The sequence below is a fragment of the Panthera tigris genome, chromosome D3, assembly GCF_018350195.1.
Source record: "Panthera tigris isolate Pti1 chromosome D3, P.tigris_Pti1_mat1.1, whole genome shotgun sequence".
In the NCBI taxonomy this organism is placed as follows: Eukaryota; Metazoa; Chordata; class Mammalia; order Carnivora; family Felidae; genus Panthera; species Panthera tigris.
In genome coordinates, this window is record NC_056671.1 from 29147333 (window position 1) to 29170076 (window position 22744).

Below are 22744 nucleotides of genomic sequence, written 5' to 3' on the forward strand. Positions count from 1 at the left end.
GGCAGTTATCAGGACTACTATGCAGCCATGTTTCCCGCACACCGGCTCTCGTCAGCCCAGAGCATGTGGGCTCAACGTCCCGCGCGACAGCCGCGCTGGGAGAGAGGCCAGCGATTTGGGGTACGCGGGATGGGGCGGGCGCCGAGAAGTTGCCCGGCTGGGCCTTGAAACTCCATTTCCCATAGGCCCTCGCGCGCGACTCCATTTCCCACAATCCCCGTCCGGCTTCCGGCGCGGCAGAGGCGCCTCCAACGGCTTCCGGGTTTAGGCCTGGCGCTGCGGTAGAGGCGGCGGCAGCGGCAGCGGCAGCGGCGGCAGAGCGGGACGCGGGCGGTGGGAGCGGAGGGACCGGCATGGACGTTTCGGGGCAGGAGACCGACTGGCGGAGCGCCGCCTTCCGGCAGAAGTTGGTCAGTCAAATGTGAGTAGGGGCCGGTCTAGAGGCCGAGATCCCCGGACCTTTCCCCCCTCAAGCCCCCCTGCGCGCGGAGGGCGAGGCCGAGCCCGACCCGTGGGAGACCTAGGGCGGCCGGACCCGCGGGGGCTTGGGGGTGCCGGGAGGCCGAAGGCGCCAGGGACTCGCGTGAGCCCCGCCAGGGCGCGGCCGAGCCTTCGGCTGTCCCTTCCGTTCTTCTCTGATACGGACTGTTCGTTAGCTTTCCTGGGGCCGAACTCTGCAAACCAGCGAGTCCTGGGTTATGAGTCATCGTCCTGAGCTTTCTCATTCGTCATTTGTGTGCTTTGGTTGCAGACTTTCCCCTGCTTTGAATCAACACTGAATTCGAAAAAGGAAAGGGGCAGCCCGTGGCGGCTTTAGCAGATCTGGGTGTTTTGTGATTCCTCTTTAAGAAAAGCGCATCAGAATGAGAGAAAGAAATTGGAAGAGGGTGGCTGGAGGATGACGTTCGGAGGCTAGGTGCTTGGGGCTGAGGGCGGTAGGGGATGGAGAATCTAGGGGTAACCTGCCTCCGCCGCCCCCCCAGTCCCGCCCCAGTGTGGATTTCTCGAGGGGTGGCAGGAAGAGGTTGTCAGGAAGCGACCTTTGGTTGGGAGGACGGAATGAAGAGCTGGGGTTAGTGCTTTGTCCCCAGTTTCAGCTGCTGAACCCCTCCATGCTGCCAGTGCGCCCTAGGCTTCACCACCGACTACTTGTTTCGTTTAGCAGTCTTTTGCTGAGCTTACTAGTGCGGTGATAGCCACAAATTTACCTGAGACAGCTTCTGCCCTCAGGGAACGCGCTACCACAAAGGAGTAGTTACAGTGCCGTCTTTCTTCTGGGAGGAATTGTCAGTTTGCGTGAGCAGACCAAGAGCAGTCTGTGGAGTAGGTAACGAATAAACTGAGCCCTAAAAAAGTAGGAGTGTGAAAGGCCATCGTTCCAGGCTGAATAGTGGAGAAGTGTGAATGCTCACTGCATGGAGGACATTGCTGTAGGCTGGTTTCTGGAGTTTGAGGAGTAAGGAGGTTCAGGAGATGGTAATGGAATGAGGGTGAGCAGGTGCTGACATGTTAGTGGTGGGAGTGCTGTGCTAAGGAGTTGAGCCTGTATTTGGCATGTGGCCTGCTTTGAGGTAGTGAAATGCCAAAGTTGGGAAGATTCCCTGAGTCCCTGGAGATGGATCAAGAACAGAGGAGAGAGAGAGAGAGAGAGGCCAATTAGGCCATTATGAGTTTTGAACTCTTGGGGTTTGGGGACCTTTCATTTTTCATCCCTATATTCTTACTGCTAGATCACTGCCTGTCACGTTGCTCCATAAAATGGTTGTGGAATGACCTAGTCGGCAGGAGATTATAAAGGTCTGCAGTAGACAGTGGTGGAAACTGAAAGAGGAAGACCATTCCAGAGATAGGGGAGAGCAAGCATAGACAGTTCTTGATGACTAACTGGAGGGGGTGGAATGCAGCAGTGTGGAAGGAAGGAAGTGGGATGGAATGTTGGGAAGCCTCTTAGTACAGTGGAAGGCATAGGGACTGTAGAGTTAGTGGCTCTGGGCACTGCCATGGAGTAGTCTGGGGACAATTCTGCAGATATTGCAGAATCCGATAATATTGGGGTTTTTTTGGTTTTTGGCTTTTGGGGTTTTTTGGATGCCCTGGAGTTGTCTATAGCTGAAATCTTGATGGATGGTCCACTTCAGAGCTCCTGCAAGAAAAGCCCCCAGGGCAGTGATTTCTCTTTGGGGAGACCAAAGAACCAGAAGGATGAGTTGTCATCAAAGGAAATTGGGGAGGGTGGGGGGAGAGTCAGAGGTTAAGGAGGGCGATTGAAGAGTCTCTGGGTGTCAAGGACTGACTGACTGTATACTTCATAATTCAACTTCCTTCTGCTTCTAGGGAAGTTGGATTCTTTCTTTTCTTTTCCTTTCCTCCCTTCCCTTCCCTTCCCTTCCCTCCCCCTCCCCCTCCCCCCTCCCCCTCCCCCCTCCCCCCTCCCCTCCCCTCCCCTCCCCTTCCCTCTCCTCTCCTCCCCTCCCCTTTCCTTTCCTTTCCTTTCCACCAGATAGCTGCTTGTGTGTTAGTTTTTCCCTAGTTGCCGTAACAAAATACCACAAATACAGTGGCTTAAAACAACACAAATTTATTACCTGGCAGTTTCTGTAGATCCGAGATCTAGGTGGACTCAGCTGAGTCTTCTGCTTAGGGTCTTACAGAGCTGAAATCAAGACGTTGGTTAGGTGTGCATTTTTTTCCCCCAGAGGCTCTGCAGTAGAATTTGCTTTTCAGGCTCATTCAGGTTGTTGGTCAGATTCAGTCTATGCAGTTGTAGGACTGAGGTGTTCTTGTGCCTTACTATTTGTTAGCCAGTGGTCAGTCTTTGTTCCTGGAAGCGGCCTGTATTCAGTCTCACACTTTGTATTTTGGCCCCCTCCATTAGGTGTGGGTTCTTCTACTGCATCTTTCTGACTTCAGCCAAGAAAATTCTCTAGTAAAGACTCAGATTAGATTGGAGCCGCTCAGATAATCCAGGGTGATGTTCCTATTTTAAAGTGCATAACTTTAATTATCTCTGTAAATATAACGTAGCGTGTTCATGGATTCCCATGGACATCTTTGGGAGCCCTTCTGCTACCACTGCTGGGATGAGCAGTTTCAGAGGTTGTCTGCCTAGCATGATGTGGTGTTCTGAGTTCGCAGATTTGTCTGTTTTATCTCTATGGTTCACTTTGAAAATCATGATTCTTGGTACCTTGATGTGTTCATGGGTTTAATTCTGACTTCCTCTGGTGTTCATGCTGTTGGTTGAAGGTGGATATCTTGGGAAATGTTTTGAACCCGAGTAGTTTATAGATGAGTGAGGGAGTAAAGAAAGCATAGTGAAGAGCTGGGGAGTTTCAGCAGAAGGAGAAGCATCTGATAGCTCGTTCACTTTCTCCATCTTGCTCTTGAGTATCTACCAAGAGAACAGTGCTTCAGATCACAGGCCCAATAATCTAGTCTCTTGTCCATCATGAGAAAAAGCAGTTTTGAGTTGGGGCTGGTTAGGAGAGCCCTTGCAGGGACTCTGTAGTATAGCCTCTTCTTAGCCCTCCACCGCCTCTACCTCATTTGGGCCCATTCTGGACTGCACCTCCCCTTGCTCTCTGCTGCCCTGCTGAAAACCTTCTGTGACTTCTCTTAGCATTAATAAGACTCCAGGTGGCCTGGCCTAGCCACCTCTTCTCAAACCCCCCAGCTTGCTCCATTCTCTGTGGTTTTTCAGCTTCTTGAACATTCTAAGGTTTTTTTTTTTTTTCTCTTTTTAAACAAGTTATTACCAAGTATTTAGGGTATTTGACAATGGGTAGACTCCCCCCACCTCCCTCCTTATGACCAGTTTCTCTTCCTTTCCTTTAAATGTCTGCTTAAATAACAAATACTCCAGATCCTTCCCTGCCTACCTGGCCAAAGTGGGTCACCTCCTTCGATGTGTTGGATCTCAGCCCCTTGTAGTTTCTAGTGGGACCCCAGTCCTATGAAACATGGCACCTGGCAAATAAAACACTTGTTGAGATGTGCAAGAGTAAGTGTTTTCCTAGAGGCTGCGTGCGCCGCTCTCTCTACAGTGGTCTTCTTTACCTGTGCCAGTGTGCATTGTGAAGCTCTGGAAACCCCATTTTCTCTACTTGTTAGCCCAAATGACCATGCGCAGGATACTTAACCTTTCTGGATCATCATCTTTATCTATGAAATGGCTGGAGTCCAGTCTGTCTTAACAGGGAAGGTGGAGGGAAAATAAAAAGACCTCCACCTGAGCCCTAGCAGATGCCTCCTCCTTAGGCTCTTGCAGGAGTAGGAGCCCTGGAAGGTGAAGGTGAAACCCCCAAGGCTGGTTATGGGAGTTGATGACACTTAAAGGAGCTCATGGGGAGGGTAGTTGTGATGTTGTTGGTGAGTTCAGATCATTTCTTCATTGAACATCTACCGTCCCCGCAGCACTCCAGGAGAAGCCCCCCTTAGAGTTCTCAAGCTGGCCTTTGTGGACCTTGGGCCTTCCTGGGGGAATTATTGGATTAGTGTTGACCATGGGTCTGGTCTGTAGGATCCCAGAGAACAAGCATGTATTTGTAGTTGCCGGCACTGTGCCTGGAATGGAGTAGGTAAGCAGTGAATGAATGAAAGGACCTCGTCAATCACTTCTTCCGGTTCTTCTAAATTTTTCTTCCATCTTATTCTTGAGACTTTTTATGCCTCCCACTTCTTAGTACAGCATGTTGCACATATAGACATGAAATAAATAAATGTCTGTTGGGTTGAACAGATTGCAGAGGGGAGGAGATACGGGTGGTGGGGGAAGGGCAGCGTGTATCAGGGCTCTCTACTCAAGTGCCAGGAGATTAGGGAGCATGAAGCAGACTCAGGGCAGGCAAGTCAGCCTCTGAAAGAGATTTGAGCTCCAAGTTGCGACCTAGGAGATGGAGAGCTTTCTGCTTGTACCATAAGGAGAAAGTTGAGTGCTATTTAGCCAGAAACGTAATAAAACAAAGCAAAACAAAACATAAGGAACAAAGAACAAACAACTGAACAGCAACTTCCAAGGTCCTGGAGAGGCCTTAGGAAGAAGGATGGGGAGTGCCCTGAAACTTGCATGTCTAGATTCTGCCTGTGGGTTATGTTTTATCCTCCAAGCAGAAGTGAGCGAGTCTTGGGTGAGCTTTTTCTGTGGCTTATCGCGTTCAGGCATCCCAACAGCCTGGTACCCTCCTGGTGCGATTCTGGCCCTTGTTTTCCAGTGGGGAAGCTCCTGAGCCCCTCTGCTTTCTTGATAGCCTGGTCGGTATCTCAACAACTGGGCTGGCTTGCAGGCTTCTATGTATAAGCCACCACTAAAATGTTCATTCCCTGAGGCCAGGGGCCCATCTGTCTGACCACCTTAAGCCTTGCTGCCCCTGACAGCAATCAGGAAGTGATCGTGGAGCCATTGACTTCAAGAGTCTTGACCCTTGGCCCTACTGCCTCTAGACCAGGAGTGACAGTAACCTGAAGGGATGTGAGCCCTCATCTGCTCAGGGGTCCAGGGCTTCCTTAACAGCAGCAACACAGCAGCTGACATGAACCCCTGTTGCAGGAGGTGACCTATGTTAGCCCATTGACTTCATGCCTGCAGAGTCATTCGATGCACTTGTTACTCCTGTTTTTAAGGGGAAGAAACTGAGGTGTAGAGGAGAAGTCACTGCTGCTTATAGTTATGCTCTACATATTACAAATGAATGTTTGCTGAACCATGGCAGGACAGGAGAGGCAAACTGCCTTATAATCTGAAAGAGAGGTCATGCCTTTTTTAGGGGTAGAGGGGAGATGGCAGCTCTGGAAATTAACCCAAGCCAGTGCCAGTGGGCATCCGTTTTAGCAACTCCCTGTGAGTCAGTGCGACCCAAACAGTGGCGGAAGGGCCAGCCAGCAAGCCTCTGATGATCTTTGGCCTCCACACAGGCTGTAGCCAGCCTCCCAGCCTCACCAGCTCCCTTTTGTGAGAGATCCCACCCACCTGCCACACCTGCAGCCCTTAACATCCATTCCTGACCAGAAGTCTTCCGACTCTTACTACCATTTGTGACAAGGTGGGTGGTTAGCCCAGGCTCCATGTTTGGCATTCCCGGTGGTCACATGATCATCATGCCACTGTCATGCAGGGCAGGGGAGTACCCTTTAAAGCATTCCTCAGGGCAATAATGTTGGTTCCATACTAGAGGGCACATTTTTAAAGGAATTCTAATGAATTTTTAAGAATTCAAAATGGAATGTTTAAATCCAGAAACCAAGTAGTATAAAGACCCCATGCCCATGTACCCACATTCAGCTTCAGGCTCAGTCGGTTGAACGTTGACTCTTGAATTTGGCTCAGGTCATGATCCCAGGGTGATGGGATGGAGCCCCACATTGGGCTCTGCGCTGAGCATGGAGCCTGCTTAAGATTCTCTGTCTCCCCCTCTACCCCCTCCCCGGCTTGTATGCTCTCTCTCTCTCTCTCAAAAATAAATTAAAAAACAAAACCAAACCCTGAGGTCAAGAGTCACATGCTCTGCCCATTGAGCCAGCCAGGCGCCCCAAGTTGGAGAAAGTGAACCATGAATAGGAAGACACAGACAAACCGACATTCCTCACAAGCTGCTGCTGGAGGCACATAAATGAGGCCATTTTTCTGGAAGGCCATTTGGCAATACCGTTTATTCCCGTAAGCTTAAAATGTCTACTTCCTTAGGCATTTCCTCCAAGGCTATAGGGAGGAGAGTATTCAAAATCTGTTGGCAGTGAGGATGCTCATGCCCACATCAAGTCAGGAGTGGGACAGGGGAGATTAGCCAGCAGTGGAGCTGGATTAGATTTGTTGTGGGAGCTGGAGATGGCAGGTTCAGTGCTGCTGTTAAAAATGACATGGGAAGGGCACCTGAGTGGCTCAGGCAGTTAAGCTCCGACTTGGGCTCAGGTCACGATCTCACTGCATGTGGGTTTGAGGCCCGTGTAGGGCTCTGTGCTGACGGCTCAGAGCCTGGAGCCTGCTTCAGATTCTGTCTCCTGCTCTCTGCTCCTTCACCACTCATGCTCTGTTTCTCTCTCTCTCTCTCTCTCTCTCAAAAATAAACATTAAAACAATTTTTAAAAAAATGACATGGGAGAGGGTGTCTGGGTGGCTCAGTTAAGCGTCAACTTTGGCTCAGGTCATGATCTCATGGTTTATGGGTTCGAGCCTCTGCTGTCAGCACAGAGCCCACTTCGGATCCTCTGTCCCCCTCTCTTCACCTTTCCTCCACTTGTGCGCTTGCGCTCTCTCAAAAATAAATAAACATTAAAATTGCTTAAAAAAAATGATATGAGATGGGGCGCCTGGGTGGTTCAGTTGGTTGAGTATCTGACTTCAGCTTAGGTCATGATCTCACAGTTTGAATTTGAGCTCTGCCTCGAGCTCTCTGCTGTAAGTGCAGAGGCCACTTTGGATCCTCTGTCCGCTCTCTCTCTGTCCCTTTCCTGCTCATTCATTTTCTCTTTCTATTTCTCTCCCTCTTCCTGTCACTCCCTCCCTCTCCCCCCCAATGAATAAACTTTATTAAAAAAAAAAAAAAGACATGGGAGGGGCACCTGGCTGGCTCAGTCGGTAGAACATGTGACTCTTGATCTTGGGGTTGTAAGTTTGAGTCCCACTTTGGGGTGCAGAGATTACTTAAAAATCTTTTTAAAAAAATGACACGAGAGATGTTCATAACCCAATGATACTGAGAACAGGTTAGCAAGCAGAACATGTGGTCCAGATGAAGTGCCCTGTGTGCACATGAGGAAGAGGGAGCCATGGTCACAGATAGCTACCATAAGGTGGAAAGTCACATGTGTTCTGCCTTCAGTGTAGATGTCCTCCCTCATCTGGGCCCTGAGTGCCACCACAGCCTTCCTAAGACGCTTCTTTCCACCCCTTTTAAGAAGCATTCTCCTTTCAATCTGAAACTGTCCTTCCAGATGGCTTTCCCACCATGCTGGTATGAGAGGCCCAGCCAGATGCTCCCTCCTCCATGCCAGGCCCTCTGGTTTCATACTTCTCTGTTCTTTCTCTTCCCTATTGGAGGTTTGGCTTTGGCATCATCCCCTTCTCATGAGCCCTGATGGCTCAGACCATGGCAATTCTTACTTCCTCTTGAGTTTGTAGGGCCCGCACTGGGTGCACCCTGGCATGTACTAAACAGATTAACTCTTTTTTGCTATTTTTACACTCATCATTATTTTTTTTGCCTTGCCAACAGTATTATGAATTCCTAGAGTGTAGGATCTGGTCTTATACCTCTGCATCTCATTGAGCTCCTGGCATGATGCCTTGGCTTAGATAAGAGGTGCATAATAATCACAGGTAGGATGGTGGAAAGCAGTGCTGGCTTCTCTTCTGATGGCCTTCCAGGGCTTTCTCTCCATCAGTGCTACCTAAACATTGAACCACTTCGCATTCTGAGCCTTTTTTTAAAAATCAAGACATTTATTTAAAGATGGAGAGTTCAGGGGCGCCTGGGTGGCTCAGTTGGTTAAGCATCTGACTTCGGCTCGGGTCATGATCTCGTGGTTTGTGGGTTCAGGCCCTGCGTCGGGCTCTGTGCTGACAGCTCAGAGCCTGGAGCCTGCTTCAGATTCTGTGTCTCCCCCTTTCTCTGCCCCTCCTATGCTCATGCTCTGTCTGTCTCTGTCTCTCAATAATAAACGTTAAAAAAAAAAAAAAATTAAAGATGGAGAGTCCAGGCGGTTAGTAGGTGGTTCTGTTTAACAGATAAACAAATGAGTATCCAATCCTGGAGAACAAAGAAGATACATTAGAAGCCCAGGCATAATAATCTTGAAACCTATACTGTGATGGAGATGCTCCCTTCCATTTTAATAACAAATCACTTGCTAACATGGTGAGGGTTAATAAAGATCACTGATTGAATGAGTTAAGTATCTTGAGGTGGCATAGCTGTTACTTAGAGCAGTGAGCCTTTGGAGAAGACATTTGACCTCTTGAAGTCCCTGTTCTCCTTACTTTGAGCTTTTTATTTTGAGAGTGTTTCAAACATGCAGAATTGTAAGGATAGTATAGAGTGCTTGGGTACACCCTTCCCTCAGGTTTACCCATTTTCTCATTTATACACATCTTGGAGCTCATGCTTGGTGAATAACAGCCAAGTTCTGTCTTGCTCCCTCCTCCTTCTGGACCCTGTTTTCTCTTTGCCCTTGGCCCCACAGTCTTCTCTAAGTTCCCCACCTGGGAATCTGCTGGAGGCGGGGGGTGGGGGGGGGGCGGATAGGGGTGGGTAGGGAATAGGAGTGACCCAGCTGCCTTTGAGCTGACCCACTCGCATCCAGTCCAGGAGAGGGACAGGCAGGTGGGCACATCCAGGCTAAGGGGCCTGGACCAGAACTCCCCCCTCTCCACACCTCCAGAGGCTCATCCTTCTTTTCTGCCCCCTCTCCCCTTTCTGACTCCCTCTCAATCCTCATCAGAGGTGATGTTTTATTGAGTGATCTGGCCACTGTGTGTGGCATGGAGCACCTGTTACAAAGAATGCCAGATTTGCTCTGAGAAGCCCTAATGGAACACTCTGTGCCCTCCAAAAGCCATGGGTCTGCTCTGATTCATGATGGAGGGATTCAGGCCTGTGAAAATGCAGAGCAAATCCTCACCAGGTGCTGTGTACTAGGAACTCAGGCTCAAGGCCAATCCAGTCCAACCTGGGGATGGGGTCAGGGCTTAGGAGCTCTGGTTGTCTCACATGGTGCCTCTCTATATTGAAGTATAACAAACCTACTTCAGTGAATGACACAAGGACACATCTTCAGCATGACGCTACCAGATGAATGTTCACACATGAAAACACCCCCTTAGCCACAGCCCAGGCCTATATCTGGAACAGGCCCAGCACCCAGCAGGCTCCCCCCTGTGCTTCAGCCAATGTGCCCCCACTCATCTGGCTTCCCAGGCCAGGGAGACGTTTGTTCCTAAACTTCCCTGTCATTGGAGTCACACCATGTCTGGCTTCTTTCACTCAGCAGCTTCTTTCAATTAGCATGTCTGTGATGGGTGATCAACCTTTTAGGTAGCCATTCTTACTTATGCCATGTGTCATCCATTGTGCAACTCTACCCCAGATCACTTTTCTGTTCTGTTCTACACTCGATGGACGTTGGGGTGCAGTCTGCCAGACAGTTTTCCCAGGTGGTATGTATCCATTTACTTTTCCCACCAGCCACGTGGGGTGTTCCCCTTGTCAGACATCCTTACCAACATCTGACATTGTCAAGGAACCTGCCTTTATAATAAGCATCCTTGTTGATTTTGAATGCATACTCAAATTTGAGACCCACTAGGTGCCACGACAGTGGGAATGGAGAGGATGATTTAGGAGGGAGAGACCCTATATGTAAGGAAGCTTTGAAATTTGGCAACTGTGTGTACATGCAGGAGGAAGGGGAGGAGAAAGACACAGATATGCACCCCTGAGGGAGATGGGCCCTGATTCTGTGCTGCTTCTGACAGGTGGGGTACAAGGTGATGGTGTATAGGGACACCTGGGTGGCTCAGTCAGTTAAGTGTCCAACTTCGGCTCAGGTCATAATCTCTCTGTTCATGGGTTCGAGCCCTGTGTCAGGCTCTGTGCTGACAGCTTAGAGCCTGGAGACTGCTTCCGATTCTGTGTCTCCCTCTCTCTCTGCCTCTTCCCTGCTCGTGCTCTGTCTGTCTCTCTCTCAAAAATAAATAAACATTAAATAAATGAAAAAATTTAAGGTGATGGTGTGTGGAGTGTGTGGGGTGTCAACCCTTCCAAGGAGAGAGTCTAGCGTCCAGTGGGTGATGCAAGGAACAAACTTGGAAGAGCAGTTAGCTGCAGTTGTGAAGTGGGTGGGAGTGGCAGAGGAGGCCAGGCAGAAGGCTCTGGCGGTGGGTGTGGTGGGCAGAGGAGATGTGCGGAGAGACTGGGGTGGGGCGGTGTGGGCACGGGAAGCCAGTCCCAGCAGCTTGGGCCTGCCTCTGTCTCCTGTTTTGGTCATTGTGTTCAGGACTGATGGGTGCAGTACTTAATTCCCTTTCAGATAACATTGTAGAGGATTTCAAAACAGGAAGATGTTTTCCATACTCTCTCTACCCAGAGATGGCTATTGCTGACAGTTTAATTTTTTCTCTTCAGTCCTGCTTCTGTGGGTGTATGCTTTGATATGTATGTATTTTATTTATTTTTAAAATGTATTTATTTTTTAATTTTTTTAAATTTACATCCAAGTTAGCATATAGTGCAACAATGATTTCAGGAGTAGGTCCCTTAATGCCCCTTACCCATTTAGCCCATTCCCCCTCCCACAACACCTCCAGTAACCCTGTTTGTTCTCCATATTTAAGGGTCTCTTATGTTTTGTCCCCCTCCCTGTTTTTATATTATTTATGTTTCCCTTCCTTTATGTTCATCTTTTTTGTATTTTAAAGCCCTCCTATGAGTGAAGTCATATATTTGTCTTTCTCTGACTCATTTCACTTAACATAATACCCTCCAGTTCCATCCACGTAGTTGCAAATGGCAAGATTTCATTCTTTTTGATTGCCGAGTAATACTCCATTGTATATAGATACCACATCTTCTTTATCCATTCATCCATCGATGGACATTTGGGCTCTTTCCATACTTGGGCTATTGTTGATAGTGCTACTATAAACACTGGGGAGCGTGTGTCTCTTTGAAACAGCATACTTGTATCCTTTGGATAAATACCTAGTAGTGCAATTGCTGGGTCGTAGGGTAGTTCTATTTTTAGTTTTTTGAGAAACCTCCATACTGTTTTCCAGAGTGGTTGCACCAGCTTGCATTCCCACCAACAATGCAAAAGAGATCCTCTTTCTCTGCATCCTCGCCAACATCTGTTGTTGCCTGAGTTGTTAATGTGAGCCATTCTGACAGGTGTGAGGTTGTATCTCATTGTGGTTTTGATTTGTATTTCCCTGATGATGAGTGATGTTGAGCCTTTTTTCATGTGTCGGTTGGCCATCTGGATGTCTTCTTTGGAGAAGTGTCTATGCATGTCTTTTTCCCATTTCTTCACTGGATTATTTGTTTTTTGGGTGTGGAATTTGGTAAGTTCTTTATAGATTTTGGATACTAACTCTACCTGATACGTCATTTGCAAATATCTTCTCCCATTCCGTCGGTTGCCTTTTAGTTTTGCTGATTGTTCTTTTGCTGTGCAGAAGCTTTTTATTTTGACGAGGTCCGAATAGTTCCTTTTTGCTTTTGTTTCCCTTGCCTCTGGATATATGTTGAATAAGAAGTTGCTGCAGCCGAGGTCAAAGAGGTTTTTGCCTGCTTTCTCCTTGAGGATGTTTATGGCTTTCTATCTTAGGTCTTTCATCCATTTTGAGTTTTTTTTTGTGTATGGTGTGAGAAAGTGGCCCAGGTTCATTTTTCTGCATGTCGCTATCCAGTTTTCTTGGCACCACTTGCTGAAAAGACTGTCTTTATTCCATCGGATATTCTTTCATGCTTTGTCAAAGATTAGTTGGCCATACATTTGTGGTTCCATTTCTGTCTGGTTCTCTATTCTGTTCCATTGATCTGAGGGTCTGTTTTTGTGCCAAGATATGTATGTATTTTAAATATGTGAGTATATATGTGTGTGTGTATATATATATATATATATACACACACACACACCTCTGTTTGTTTATTTATACCTGTATATTTTTATATTCGAACTTTTTTTTTTTAACTTTAATTTTTTTAAAATTTATACTTGAACTCTTGAGTTTGGTTTGAGTTTTGGCTTTTTCACAGCTCAGATTGTGTTCATCTCCTGGGGGTGACTCTGGCTGGGACCTGTGTGCTATGGCCCCAGTTTATATGAGGCATGGACAACAGCAAAGCTTCTGGCCAATGGGACTCTTCCCGTGGTTGGGTTGTGAGGAACTGGACTGACCTCTGGTGTGGGAGCAGATTTCTTAAGACATTTATTGGTTGCTGCCTTCTAGAGGGCCATGCTTCCCTAGGCTGAGGGGGACTGTGCAGCCAGGGTGACTCAGAGTGCATGGTCACTCCCTGTGTGACAGCCAAGATGGCCTCACAGTGAGGCAGTCTTGGGAGTAAGCCTTCTCCAAGCTCCTCTGCGCAGTCATCCTGCATGCTTGACACGAGCTTTTTATTTACTATCTTGTTAAAAGTTCCATTATGGCCTTTTCCAAATATTTGCAGAAGTAGAGATAGAAGAATGTTCTCTCAGGTACTTGGAGAGTTAGCAACATATGGCCAGTTTCACCCATCACTCTCCACCCACTTCTGGACTATTTTCAATCACATTCCAGACACCATATGATGTCAACTGCTAGTCCTTGAGTGCAGATCTGTAGACGATAGGGCTTTACTCTCCAAATACCACAAAATCATGTGAGATAAGCATTTTAATAAATTATTGGCTTGGCAGAGAGAATCCTCAGCACGTGGTTGCAGGCCTGGAGCCCAGAGGCCAGTGCCTGAACAGGGATCTCGAGGACTCTCCTGGACCTGTTGAGGCCAAACCAGCAGATTGGAGTAAATGACAAAGGTTGTAGGTCTTCTGAACTAGCTCAAATAACATGCTCTTTTCAGGGCAATGATATTCTCTCTAGGAGTAGTTCTTCTGTTGATCCAGTTCGTTGGGGATTGAGAAATCTTGAGGGCAGAATTTGGAGAGCTTGATCAAACAAACCAAGAGGAATGTGAGAAGAAAGTGCTTTCAGTCTCTTGTGTTTGTATGATTAAGAAATTTCTTTCTGCAAGACTAAAATATTCTTTCCTTACATGTAGGTGGCTGGCTAAATTCTGAAACACAGATTTTTATCTAGTTAGAAAACACTTTATATTTCTTCAAAAAGTCAGAGAACCGGAATGCAGAAGGATGGCAACAAAGAAAAGGAAGCAGTTGTATTCTGCTAATGGCTACCTGTGAGGTCAAGAAGGCCCACTCCCTGTTGAGGCCAGGTGTTTGCATTGGTTACTATTGGTGATTGAACAATTGGTGTCTAGTCATTGCCTGCCTCCTAGACGAAACCACCTGGGGCAGTAAACTGCTGCCACGGAACTGAGAGGAGAGGAGACCAAGAGAGGCACGGGAGGCTGCTCTGGAGCTTCCTAAGGACTTGGTGAAGGTTGAAGACCCAACCGAACAGTCCTGCGCTTTGGGGGGTGGGGTGGACAGGAAGGGGCTTTTTCAGCTGGATGGGAGGATGCAGGGGACTGCTTTGCTCAGGACTTCTCTGACTGAGGGGCTGTGGAATGTGTGGTAGGCTTTTTGGGATGCTCCTGGGGTCAAAATTGGCAATGAAGTGTGAGCATCATGTCTCCGTGTTGTCTGAGTCTGGAAGGATTAGAAAGGTGAAGGAGGGACGCCTGGGCGGCTCCGTTGGTTAAGTGTCCAACTCTTGATTTTCAGCTCAGGTCATGATCTCACAGTTTGTGTGTTCGAGCCCTGTGTTGCTACAATGTCAGCACACAGTTTGCTAGGGATTCTGTCTCTCTGCCCCTCCTGAACGCTCATGCTCTCTCTCAAAATAAATAAATGATGATAAAAAAAAGAAAGGTGGAGACCCCCCCCCTTTTTTTTTAAGTAATCTCTATGTCCCACATGGAGCTTGAACTCAAGAGTCACATGCTCTACCCACTGAGCCAAGCAGGTGGCCCGAGGAGACCCTTATTAACAGCTGGTGTTCACTAAGTATTTCTTTGTGGCAGAGTCTGTGGCACACTCTTTATGTGGATTTTGTCATTGAACTTTCAATTCTTATTTTATCAAATAATATATGCACATTCAGTTTTAGAAGTCAAGGAGTGGTAAAAGACAAGAAACCGTGGTGTGTCCCCACTCACTGAGTACTCCCCTGTGACTCTCTGCTCTTCCTTCTGGTATGTGCCCGTGATTCCGTGTAACGTGCATGTGCCTCTATCTCAGGTCATCACGTTTATGAGTTTCATAAATTATCTATTGACTTTCTCTGTAGCTCCCTTTACACAGCCATTATCTGTGCTTCTCCCTCATTCTGCCAGTATTTTACCTTCTGGGTAAATCCGTAAGGAATACTTACGTTTTATGCCTATACAAATGATATCCTACAGATGACCATTATTTTTTTTCTCCAGAATTAAATTGCCTTCTTAAAAATGTGCCCAGTTTTCTGTGTACCTGTGGCTGACTTTTCCTGTATCTTCCAGTCACCGCTCAGTACGGTCATCCCCATGCTCAGTGCTGCCAGGCTGTCTGTCAGCTCTGGCTTTTTCCCTGGACTTCCCTCTGGAGCTCTCATGGGCACAGGCCAGAGGCAGTGCTAGTCTCTTGAGCTGCACAGCTCCATTGTTGGGTTTCTTGTTTCCTGTATCCTGTGGTGTGTTCTTTTTGATTCACTCCCTCATCCCACTAGCTTCTAGAGAAAGAACTCAATTTCTGGAGGCCATGTCCATTTGGGTGCACATGGGCTTCTGGTTTGGAAATACTAAGTCAAGGATTGAGAAGTGCATCCCGCTGTTTTCTTGTTTCTCGTGCTGCTTGTGCGGGCCCAGCACTTCTCCCAGTGAGCTTCGAGGCGACTTGTCTCACTGCCACAACTCATGTCTGGTGCTTCAGGGAAAGTTCCTCCAAATCATGTCGTGTCACGTTCCTTCTTCTCCCTGTGTTCCCTCTGCCCCCCTGTGTCTGAATGTTGGCCCTTTGGTCCTCTTGTAATTTATCTTTTATCTTCTATATCCATCTCTTTGTCCTTTTGCTGCGTTCTGTGGGAGATTTCAGTTTTATCTCTGACTTTTCATTGCTAACATGCTTTTAATCCTAAGAACTCTTTGCTTTGCTTTTTGTAACCTGACTTCCTGTTTTATAGACTCCTGTTCTTGTTAAATGGATGCAATGTCTTATCTTTGGATAGTAAAGATAGTTTCTTGGCATTTTTTCTCATGGGGTCTTCATCTGCCACGTAAGGGTGTCTTGGGAAGCCCTTGGTTGGTGGCTCACCTCAAGAGGACAGGGGTACCAGGAAGGCAGGCGGATGCTTTTAGCACGAGGGGCTTGTCCACTGGGAGCTTCCCCAGAGGTTCATGTAGCTTCAGGCTCTGTGTCTTTCCTCCAAAACATGGTCTTCTAAACACTGGGCTGTAGAGTGAAGGCCTGGGTGCTACACTGGAGGAAGCCACGGGTGGGCAGAAGGGAGACAGGTGGGCTTCAACAGTTAGTGTGGATCTAGACACTCAGTGGCCACATAGTTCACTTTTTTCATTATCCTCCCCTTGCCCTCTCACCTGGGTGGGTTGACCCCTCCCAGTCCAGTGACTCTTCTCCAGAGAATAAATCTCTGGTATCTGCTGGTGTGGGAATGGTTACCCAGCAGTGTGAAGTGGAGGAGGGGATGCGGGGAAGGCTTTCACACAGGAATCTTTCCATTTACCCTTGGTTCCTGAGTGCCTGGCACACCCTGTCCTGAGCTTTGCCAAGATCTGGAGCTGTCACTGGGTTGGCCCTCAGCCCTCCTCACTGTCACTTACTTAGGACTCTGCTTTCTTAGCTTGCCGTGTCTATCACCACTGGACCATCGGCTTTCTAGATTCTAAAATCCTGTTGTTGGAGCCTTACTCCTGTCCTTCCTGGCTTTGTGAGTTTGTGTTAAAGAAAAACAAAATCCTCCTTTATCGGTAGTTTTAGTGGGGTTTTAAGACGGAACAAAATTAGACGTGCAGGTTCAGTTCCTTATGCCAGCCTGGAGGTTCATATTTAATTTTATTTTTAAATGAAATTATTGCAGGGAACATGTTTATTTGCACTGTGGCTTAAGCTAGCTTAATTTAAGTCAAAACTGTGTTTCCTGCTCAGGACCAGTGTAGTGATTTGCTTTCCTTCTGGTCTGTCTTCACTTCCTGGCCCTTCTAGGGGTGGGCTCATAGGATTCCTCCTCTGAGGCAGGGCAGAAGGTTTGGGATAGGCCTCAACCATGGGCAATGCTTAGACCCAGCCGGCATTTAGAGAGAGTGGGACAGCTCTCTCTTGTGCTGGCCTGAGCTCTGCTTTACCAAACAGAGCATTCCTGGGCTGTGCCACAAGTGCTGGGAGCTTACCCCCACACATACACGACAATTGCATAGGCATGGGGTGAGGGTGGGGTGGGTGCTGTCCTGAGCACCTGATAGGGAAGCAGGGATGCCAGAGCCTTGCTTCTCTGGTATCAGCGGCGGACTTGAAGTGCCCAGGGTCTGGAGTATCAGGGGCACCTTTTCCTTATCTCTTTGGTAGATGGTTGGTAAAATTGTGGTAGGATTCTTTTTTAACTTGGCAAGATCTTTTTCCCTATATGGTGTCTGCTTTTGATGGTGTGCTTAGGAAAGCCTTCCTCATCCCAGTGTTATGTAAGTATTCTCCTGTTATCTTGAGCTTCGTAAGATTGGGGCTTTTACACAAACAGGGTGAAGGGTCACCCATGTAAACTGCAAGGTCCTAGGTAGTTGAACAGACTCTTTGCACATGCAGGTGCCACTTCATCTGGAGGCTTCTCTTGTAGGGTGGGGAGAGGCGGGGCTGGCAAAATTCCTGCCTTGTGAGAGGTCAGTTGCTTGATGGTTGTGTGGTTCTCAAATGAGGAGAGGTTTCCTCGGGGCAGAACAGAAGCCTCACACAGATAGATGGGCATCCTGTCCACCTGAAGCTAGGAGGGTGAGTGACTGAGAGAGGAAAGAACCTTCCTGCTTTAGACAGCAGCAGGAGACCAGACGGGCTCGCTCTTCTGTGAATGTGAGCACACGTTCAGCAATGGCAGAGGTGGTTGAGTCTGGAGAAGCGTGTGGCATTGAAGAGGGTGCTGTCAGGAGAGGTGGAAAGACCCTTGGGTGTGAACCAGGGCCCTTTGGAATGGAGCATGATGGGAGGGTCAGGCAGCCGGAGAGCAGGGAAGGCCGCTTAATGTTTCTCATCAGCACACCCACTCAAAGCCCCTTCCTGAGAAGTGTGCAGCTGCTGGGGCACACTTCCAGGTGGCTCGGCTTCAGTAGGAGAGCAGCTCTGCCTGAGGGAGACTGCTGTCATCTGCTAGGAAGGGAGCGACACCAGCATCATCGAACGTTGGAGGTATTTTGGGATGCAGTCTTACTGCGCAGTTAGGCAGACTGCTTTCTGATTTCTGTAACACACCCTAGTGCTTCCTGTGTGCCAAGTGCCTGACATCATTACTGTAATCCTCAGACCAGCCCCATGAGGTAAGGACACACCGCGTCTGTATCCAGATGCTGTATCCAGGGTCACCGGCTGGGGGGTGGAGTCGCAAGGGGCAGGCTGGAGCATTAAAACACTTGGAGCTTACATCCATGCATACCTTCCCAGGACACAGTTTGTAGTTTTTTTGCCTTATCCTGCACTGATTTGTGTTACAAAGAATATGAACCAACTCCAGTTGACAAATTGAGTTTCCCAATTTGGGGACAGAAAAAAATGTAGGCCGGATGCTGGACAGGAGCTGTGCAGGCTGTGCCAAGGCTGGGCCTGTCCTCACACCCTGACTCTTCTGTGCACCTGCCTTCATTCTAACCACAGCCCTTTCAGAGAGCTTCTTTATGAGGAGCATGTGTGTGTATGTGTGTGGGGGAGATGGAGTGCCTCTGCCAAGACCCGGAGCTGGCCAGTGGCCAGGTTGGAATTTGAGCCCCCAGTATGTGTGATTTCTGGGTGATTCTGGAGCCCAGGCCCTTCTTCCTCTGTCTGCTTCCTGCAGGTCCAGTGCCCAGCACTTCCACCCATCTTGGCACATACCTTTCCTGTCACCCTGGCTTCTGCTGCCTGGGTGTGCTTATTCGAGGATTGATTTCTCCTGTATCTGCCACACTGATTCTCAATTCTGTATATTGTGACCTGTCAAAATGCATGGCATTACCACTCCTTGTGTTAAAAATAGGCAGTTATGTGGTACTGATTACTGCCTGCTGCATACCAATCTCTGCTCTCAAGGTGTTCATAGGACAAGCAGGGCTGACCGACAGGGAGCTGACAGTTCCCACAGGAGCTGCCTCGGGTGTGGCCAGGGTGACCATGAGGTTTCTCTGAGGCAATGAGTGGGGGTGCCTCGGTAGGAGCATGGTTGGAGGGCCCAACAGGCAGGGCTGGGGGGATGGTTGGCAGTATACTTGGCAGCAGGGCTCTGGGGGGCTGAGGGAGTGGGCTCCACAGCTGTCTGCCTTGCTGGTAAGGAGCGAGGCCCTTGAGGCAGGTGGGGACAGAGCCTGGGTCACTTCCCACTCCCACTGGCAGTCATGTGGCTTGGGAAGCTGGCAGAGGTGGTAGGAGTGGGACCGGGAGACAGAAGCCTATGAAGAAGGACCACCAAAGGTACAGTGAGAGATGGGGTGAGGACTTGGATTTTAAGGAACAGAAGTCAGAATTAGGAAGTGAAGAGGGGGTTCCCAGGTTTCCAGTGTGGGCAATTGGTGGACATAGAGCTGAGGTTACAGGGTTTTTTTGGTTTTGTTTTTTTGTTTTTTGGTGTGTCACTGCCCTCTGCTCAGGCAGGGTCTGGACAGGAAGGGCCTCCTCTGACCTCCTGGTAGGGGAGTTCACAGGGCCTGTGGGGTGGATCAGGTCCTCCCCCAGGAAACTCTGGTCTAAACCAGATACCAGTTGAACCCTGACCAGGCCGACTGGTGTAGCCATGGCAAACAGGAGGAAGCTATACCAGGGGAGCTGTGGAGCCCAGCTTGAAAGGGGGGACTGCTTGCTCCTGAGCCAGTGTCAGTCCTCCATCCATCTCAGAGGCCTGGGCATGCCCAGGCAGTGGCCACCAGACAGGCCCCTCTGTTATGGTGCTGCCACCTTCCTGTCAGCCTCAGGGTTAGGAACGGCTGCCTTGGTATCAGAACTGGGGCAGGACCACCGATTCGGGTCCACCCTTGTGAGCTGATCCTAGTTTTGCTCCCTGACCTCCCCCAGCTGGGCAGGCCCTTGGCTTCCCTGCACTGACCTCAGGCTTGATCGTGTGTGGGTGGAGCTCACTAAGACTTGTTTGTTCTTCTAAGTTGTTTTCTCTGAGGCTGTAACCACCACTCTGTCTTTAGATCTATTTTCTTGTGTGCTAGTTTGACTTTATTGAGTGACAGTTGCTGGAAGGGGTATGTCTTCTGGAGACAGAGGCTGAGGAGTGGCCATCCAGGTTCAGCTGCTTCTGTAGGCATCGTGGGGACAGAGCACAGGGGGCTGTGGAGAGCAGCTGGTCCTGCATCTGCCTGGGGGCTGCCCTGAATGTGGGGCTGGGACCCACGGCAGCCTCATGCAGTGAGCACGTTGGTCTTTGGTACAGAAGGAGGAAGGGACACCACCCTTAAGCACTGATGTGAGAAACTGTTCCCTGTGCAGTTAGAACCAGATAATGGACGGCAAGATGCTGAGCTGGCTGAAAAGGAAAGGACAGGGCCTCCTTGGGGAAAGCGTGGGGTGGTAACAGAGAGCAGAACTGCCTGGTTTCTTTTTTGCCTCATCTTCTATTCTGTGGAGCATGATCTGCAGACTAGAAACAGGAGCAAAAACATTTTAAAAAATATGGTTTGCAGAACTGAAAATAGTGCTCAGGGCCCTCTTCACTCTTTAGCCAACAAACATGCAGGGCCTGTTTGGACAGGTGTTGTGTGCAGCAGTGGAAACGACACGTACGTGACATGGGCCCATTGCTGCCTCGCAGAGCCCTGGCTCCCGGCTGAAGAGTGGCCTTCGTCCTTGGCTCCATAGCTGCTCAGCCCCTTTGGTGGACGTTTATTCTAGTTCTGTTTGCTCTTGTTAAGGTGTGTGTTCTAGCTTGTCAAGAGAGGCCTGTTACTGGCCTCCTGTCTTGATGATGCTCGTCAGGTTCTTTGAGTTACAGCCAATGACCACACTGTCCGTGTCCTCAGTGGTGTCGCCCTGACCAGGATGGGGCAGGGCTCCTCCCTCCGCACATCTGGGATCTGGTGCCTTTGGACCTGGCAAGGTCCCCCCCCCCCCCCCCCCCCCCCCGCTTCAAAGCTATTAAGCTGTTGTCTGTGTCTTGTCTCTGTGGATGGTGCCAGGTGTCTTTGCTGCAGTCAGAGTGCACGGAGTTTGTGTGGGGCCTGTGAGTCTGCTGACTCCATTAAAAGTGGCCAGCCAGCAGCTTGGGAGAATTGCTTTCAGCCAGCCAGGAGCCTGCCTAAGCCCTTGGAGATTGCTTGTCTTGGGCACAGAGCCCATCTGCGTAATCGAGTCCCCCTCTCAGAGCCCTCAGCCCTTCCTCTGCCTTTCTGTGCTTCACACCTTGGTTTCTGGCTCCACCTTCTATCCATGGCCTCTCCACTTCTTCTCAGCCAGCCTCCAGCATGTTCCACTGACCAGCAAGTACCCTCTTGCTGTGTCTACTCCTCTCCCCTCACCTCCTGCGGCTCTGTGGCCCTCAGCCCTGGCAAGTCTCCATGGCAAGGTTTGCCTCACACTGCTATTGGAAGGTGGGGAAGGGAACAGGTATGGCCTTGGGGGCTTGGGGGCACAGGTGAGTTGTCCTTCTGAAAGCGGGTTTGCTCAGTCAGTTCTCTTGTTGGAAATGCTCAGTGACTTAGAGCCTAACTGGGTGACAACTCTTGATCTCCACATATGGATGCCTGCCTCATGCTGGCTCAGTCCTCTGAGCCTGCCACACTCACTTCCCCATGAGTTTGATCTCGTGTTGTCCTTCTGCATTGTTCCTTTTACTCCATTCTTGTGGCCCTGATCACATTGCCCCTCGTGCGTGTGTCTGCTCCATCCTGGCTGCCTTGTTAACAGGAACATGTTGTTGCTTCTTTGCCTCGGTGGAGGTTGGGGAAGCAGATGGGGGTAGGGACTCTGAACCCATGTGTTTAATGAGTTACCCAGCAGTGTAATGGGTCAGTGTCATTTTATGCTTCTTTTACACATTAATACAGATTTGTCCAAGTCTTAGAATCTAGCCTCCTTTCTGAATTTAAGGATCACAAACATGATCCTGCAGCTCCATTTGCATACTCTTCCAGTACCCTGGGGTTTGCTTGTTTGTGTGGAGCAGTCAGTAGGCTTTCTAGCACCACTGGACCGGGCATGTTTATGTTTATTTTTATTATTTTTTTAATGTTTCATTTATTTTTGAGAGAGAGAGGGAACGTGCACGAGGGGGAGTGGGGGAGGGGAAGAGAGAGGGAGACACAGAATCTGAAGCAGGCTCCAGGCTCTGAGCTATCTGCACAGAGCCCGATGCGGGGCTCAAACTCATGAACCATGAGATTATGACCTGGGCTGAAGTTGGACGCTTAACCGACTGAGCCACTCAGGTGCCTCTGGATCAGGCTTTTTTTTAATTCTCCTGGGGTGAGTCTGCAGAGCCCTGACGTGCTTGTTCATGTGTTTATCAGCATGCCCAACGCTGGGAAAGAGGGCAGGCTCTGAGCAGATGGGCCAGTCCCTGGGACCCAAGCCTAACATGCCCCTTCCTTTCTAACAGACACACACAAATGTTTTCTTAGCTTTGTGTGTGTTCGGCAGGGTGTGTGCTGCCATTCACAGGGAGCTCAAGCTTAGCTGGTGTACGTGGCTGTATCCTAGCAGAGCATTAGCCGGTGAAAACCTATGATAGCATTCTGTCTCTGATTGGGCATGTTTTGGCAAATGTGTTTTTAAGTGTTTGCCACATTTGTGGGGTTTATTTCCTTTGTCCAACCCGGAGAACCTGCACGTCCCACGTACTTTGGGAGGAACTAAGAGTTGACTTTGTGTGCCTCCTTTGTTTTACAGAGGAGGAGACTGGAGCCAGGGCCCCACGGTTCTTAATGCC

At 49.1% G+C, this 22744-nt stretch overlaps 1 protein-coding gene across 2 annotated transcripts in view; it reads left to right on the forward strand.

The window, feature by feature from the left end:
• The first annotated feature begins 265 nt into the window (after positions 1-265).
• Positions 266-22744, forward strand: part of LOC102967629 (mediator of RNA polymerase II transcription subunit 15) — a 66493-nt gene continuing 44014 nt past the window's right edge. For both annotated transcript variants that reach the window (XM_042962979.1, XM_042962980.1), the window contains exon 1: positions 266-421. In XM_042962979.1, coding sequence (XP_042818913.1) covers positions 354-421 — 68 coding nt within the window. In that variant the 5' untranslated portion in view covers positions 266-353. The remainder of the gene's footprint in view (positions 422-22744) is intronic.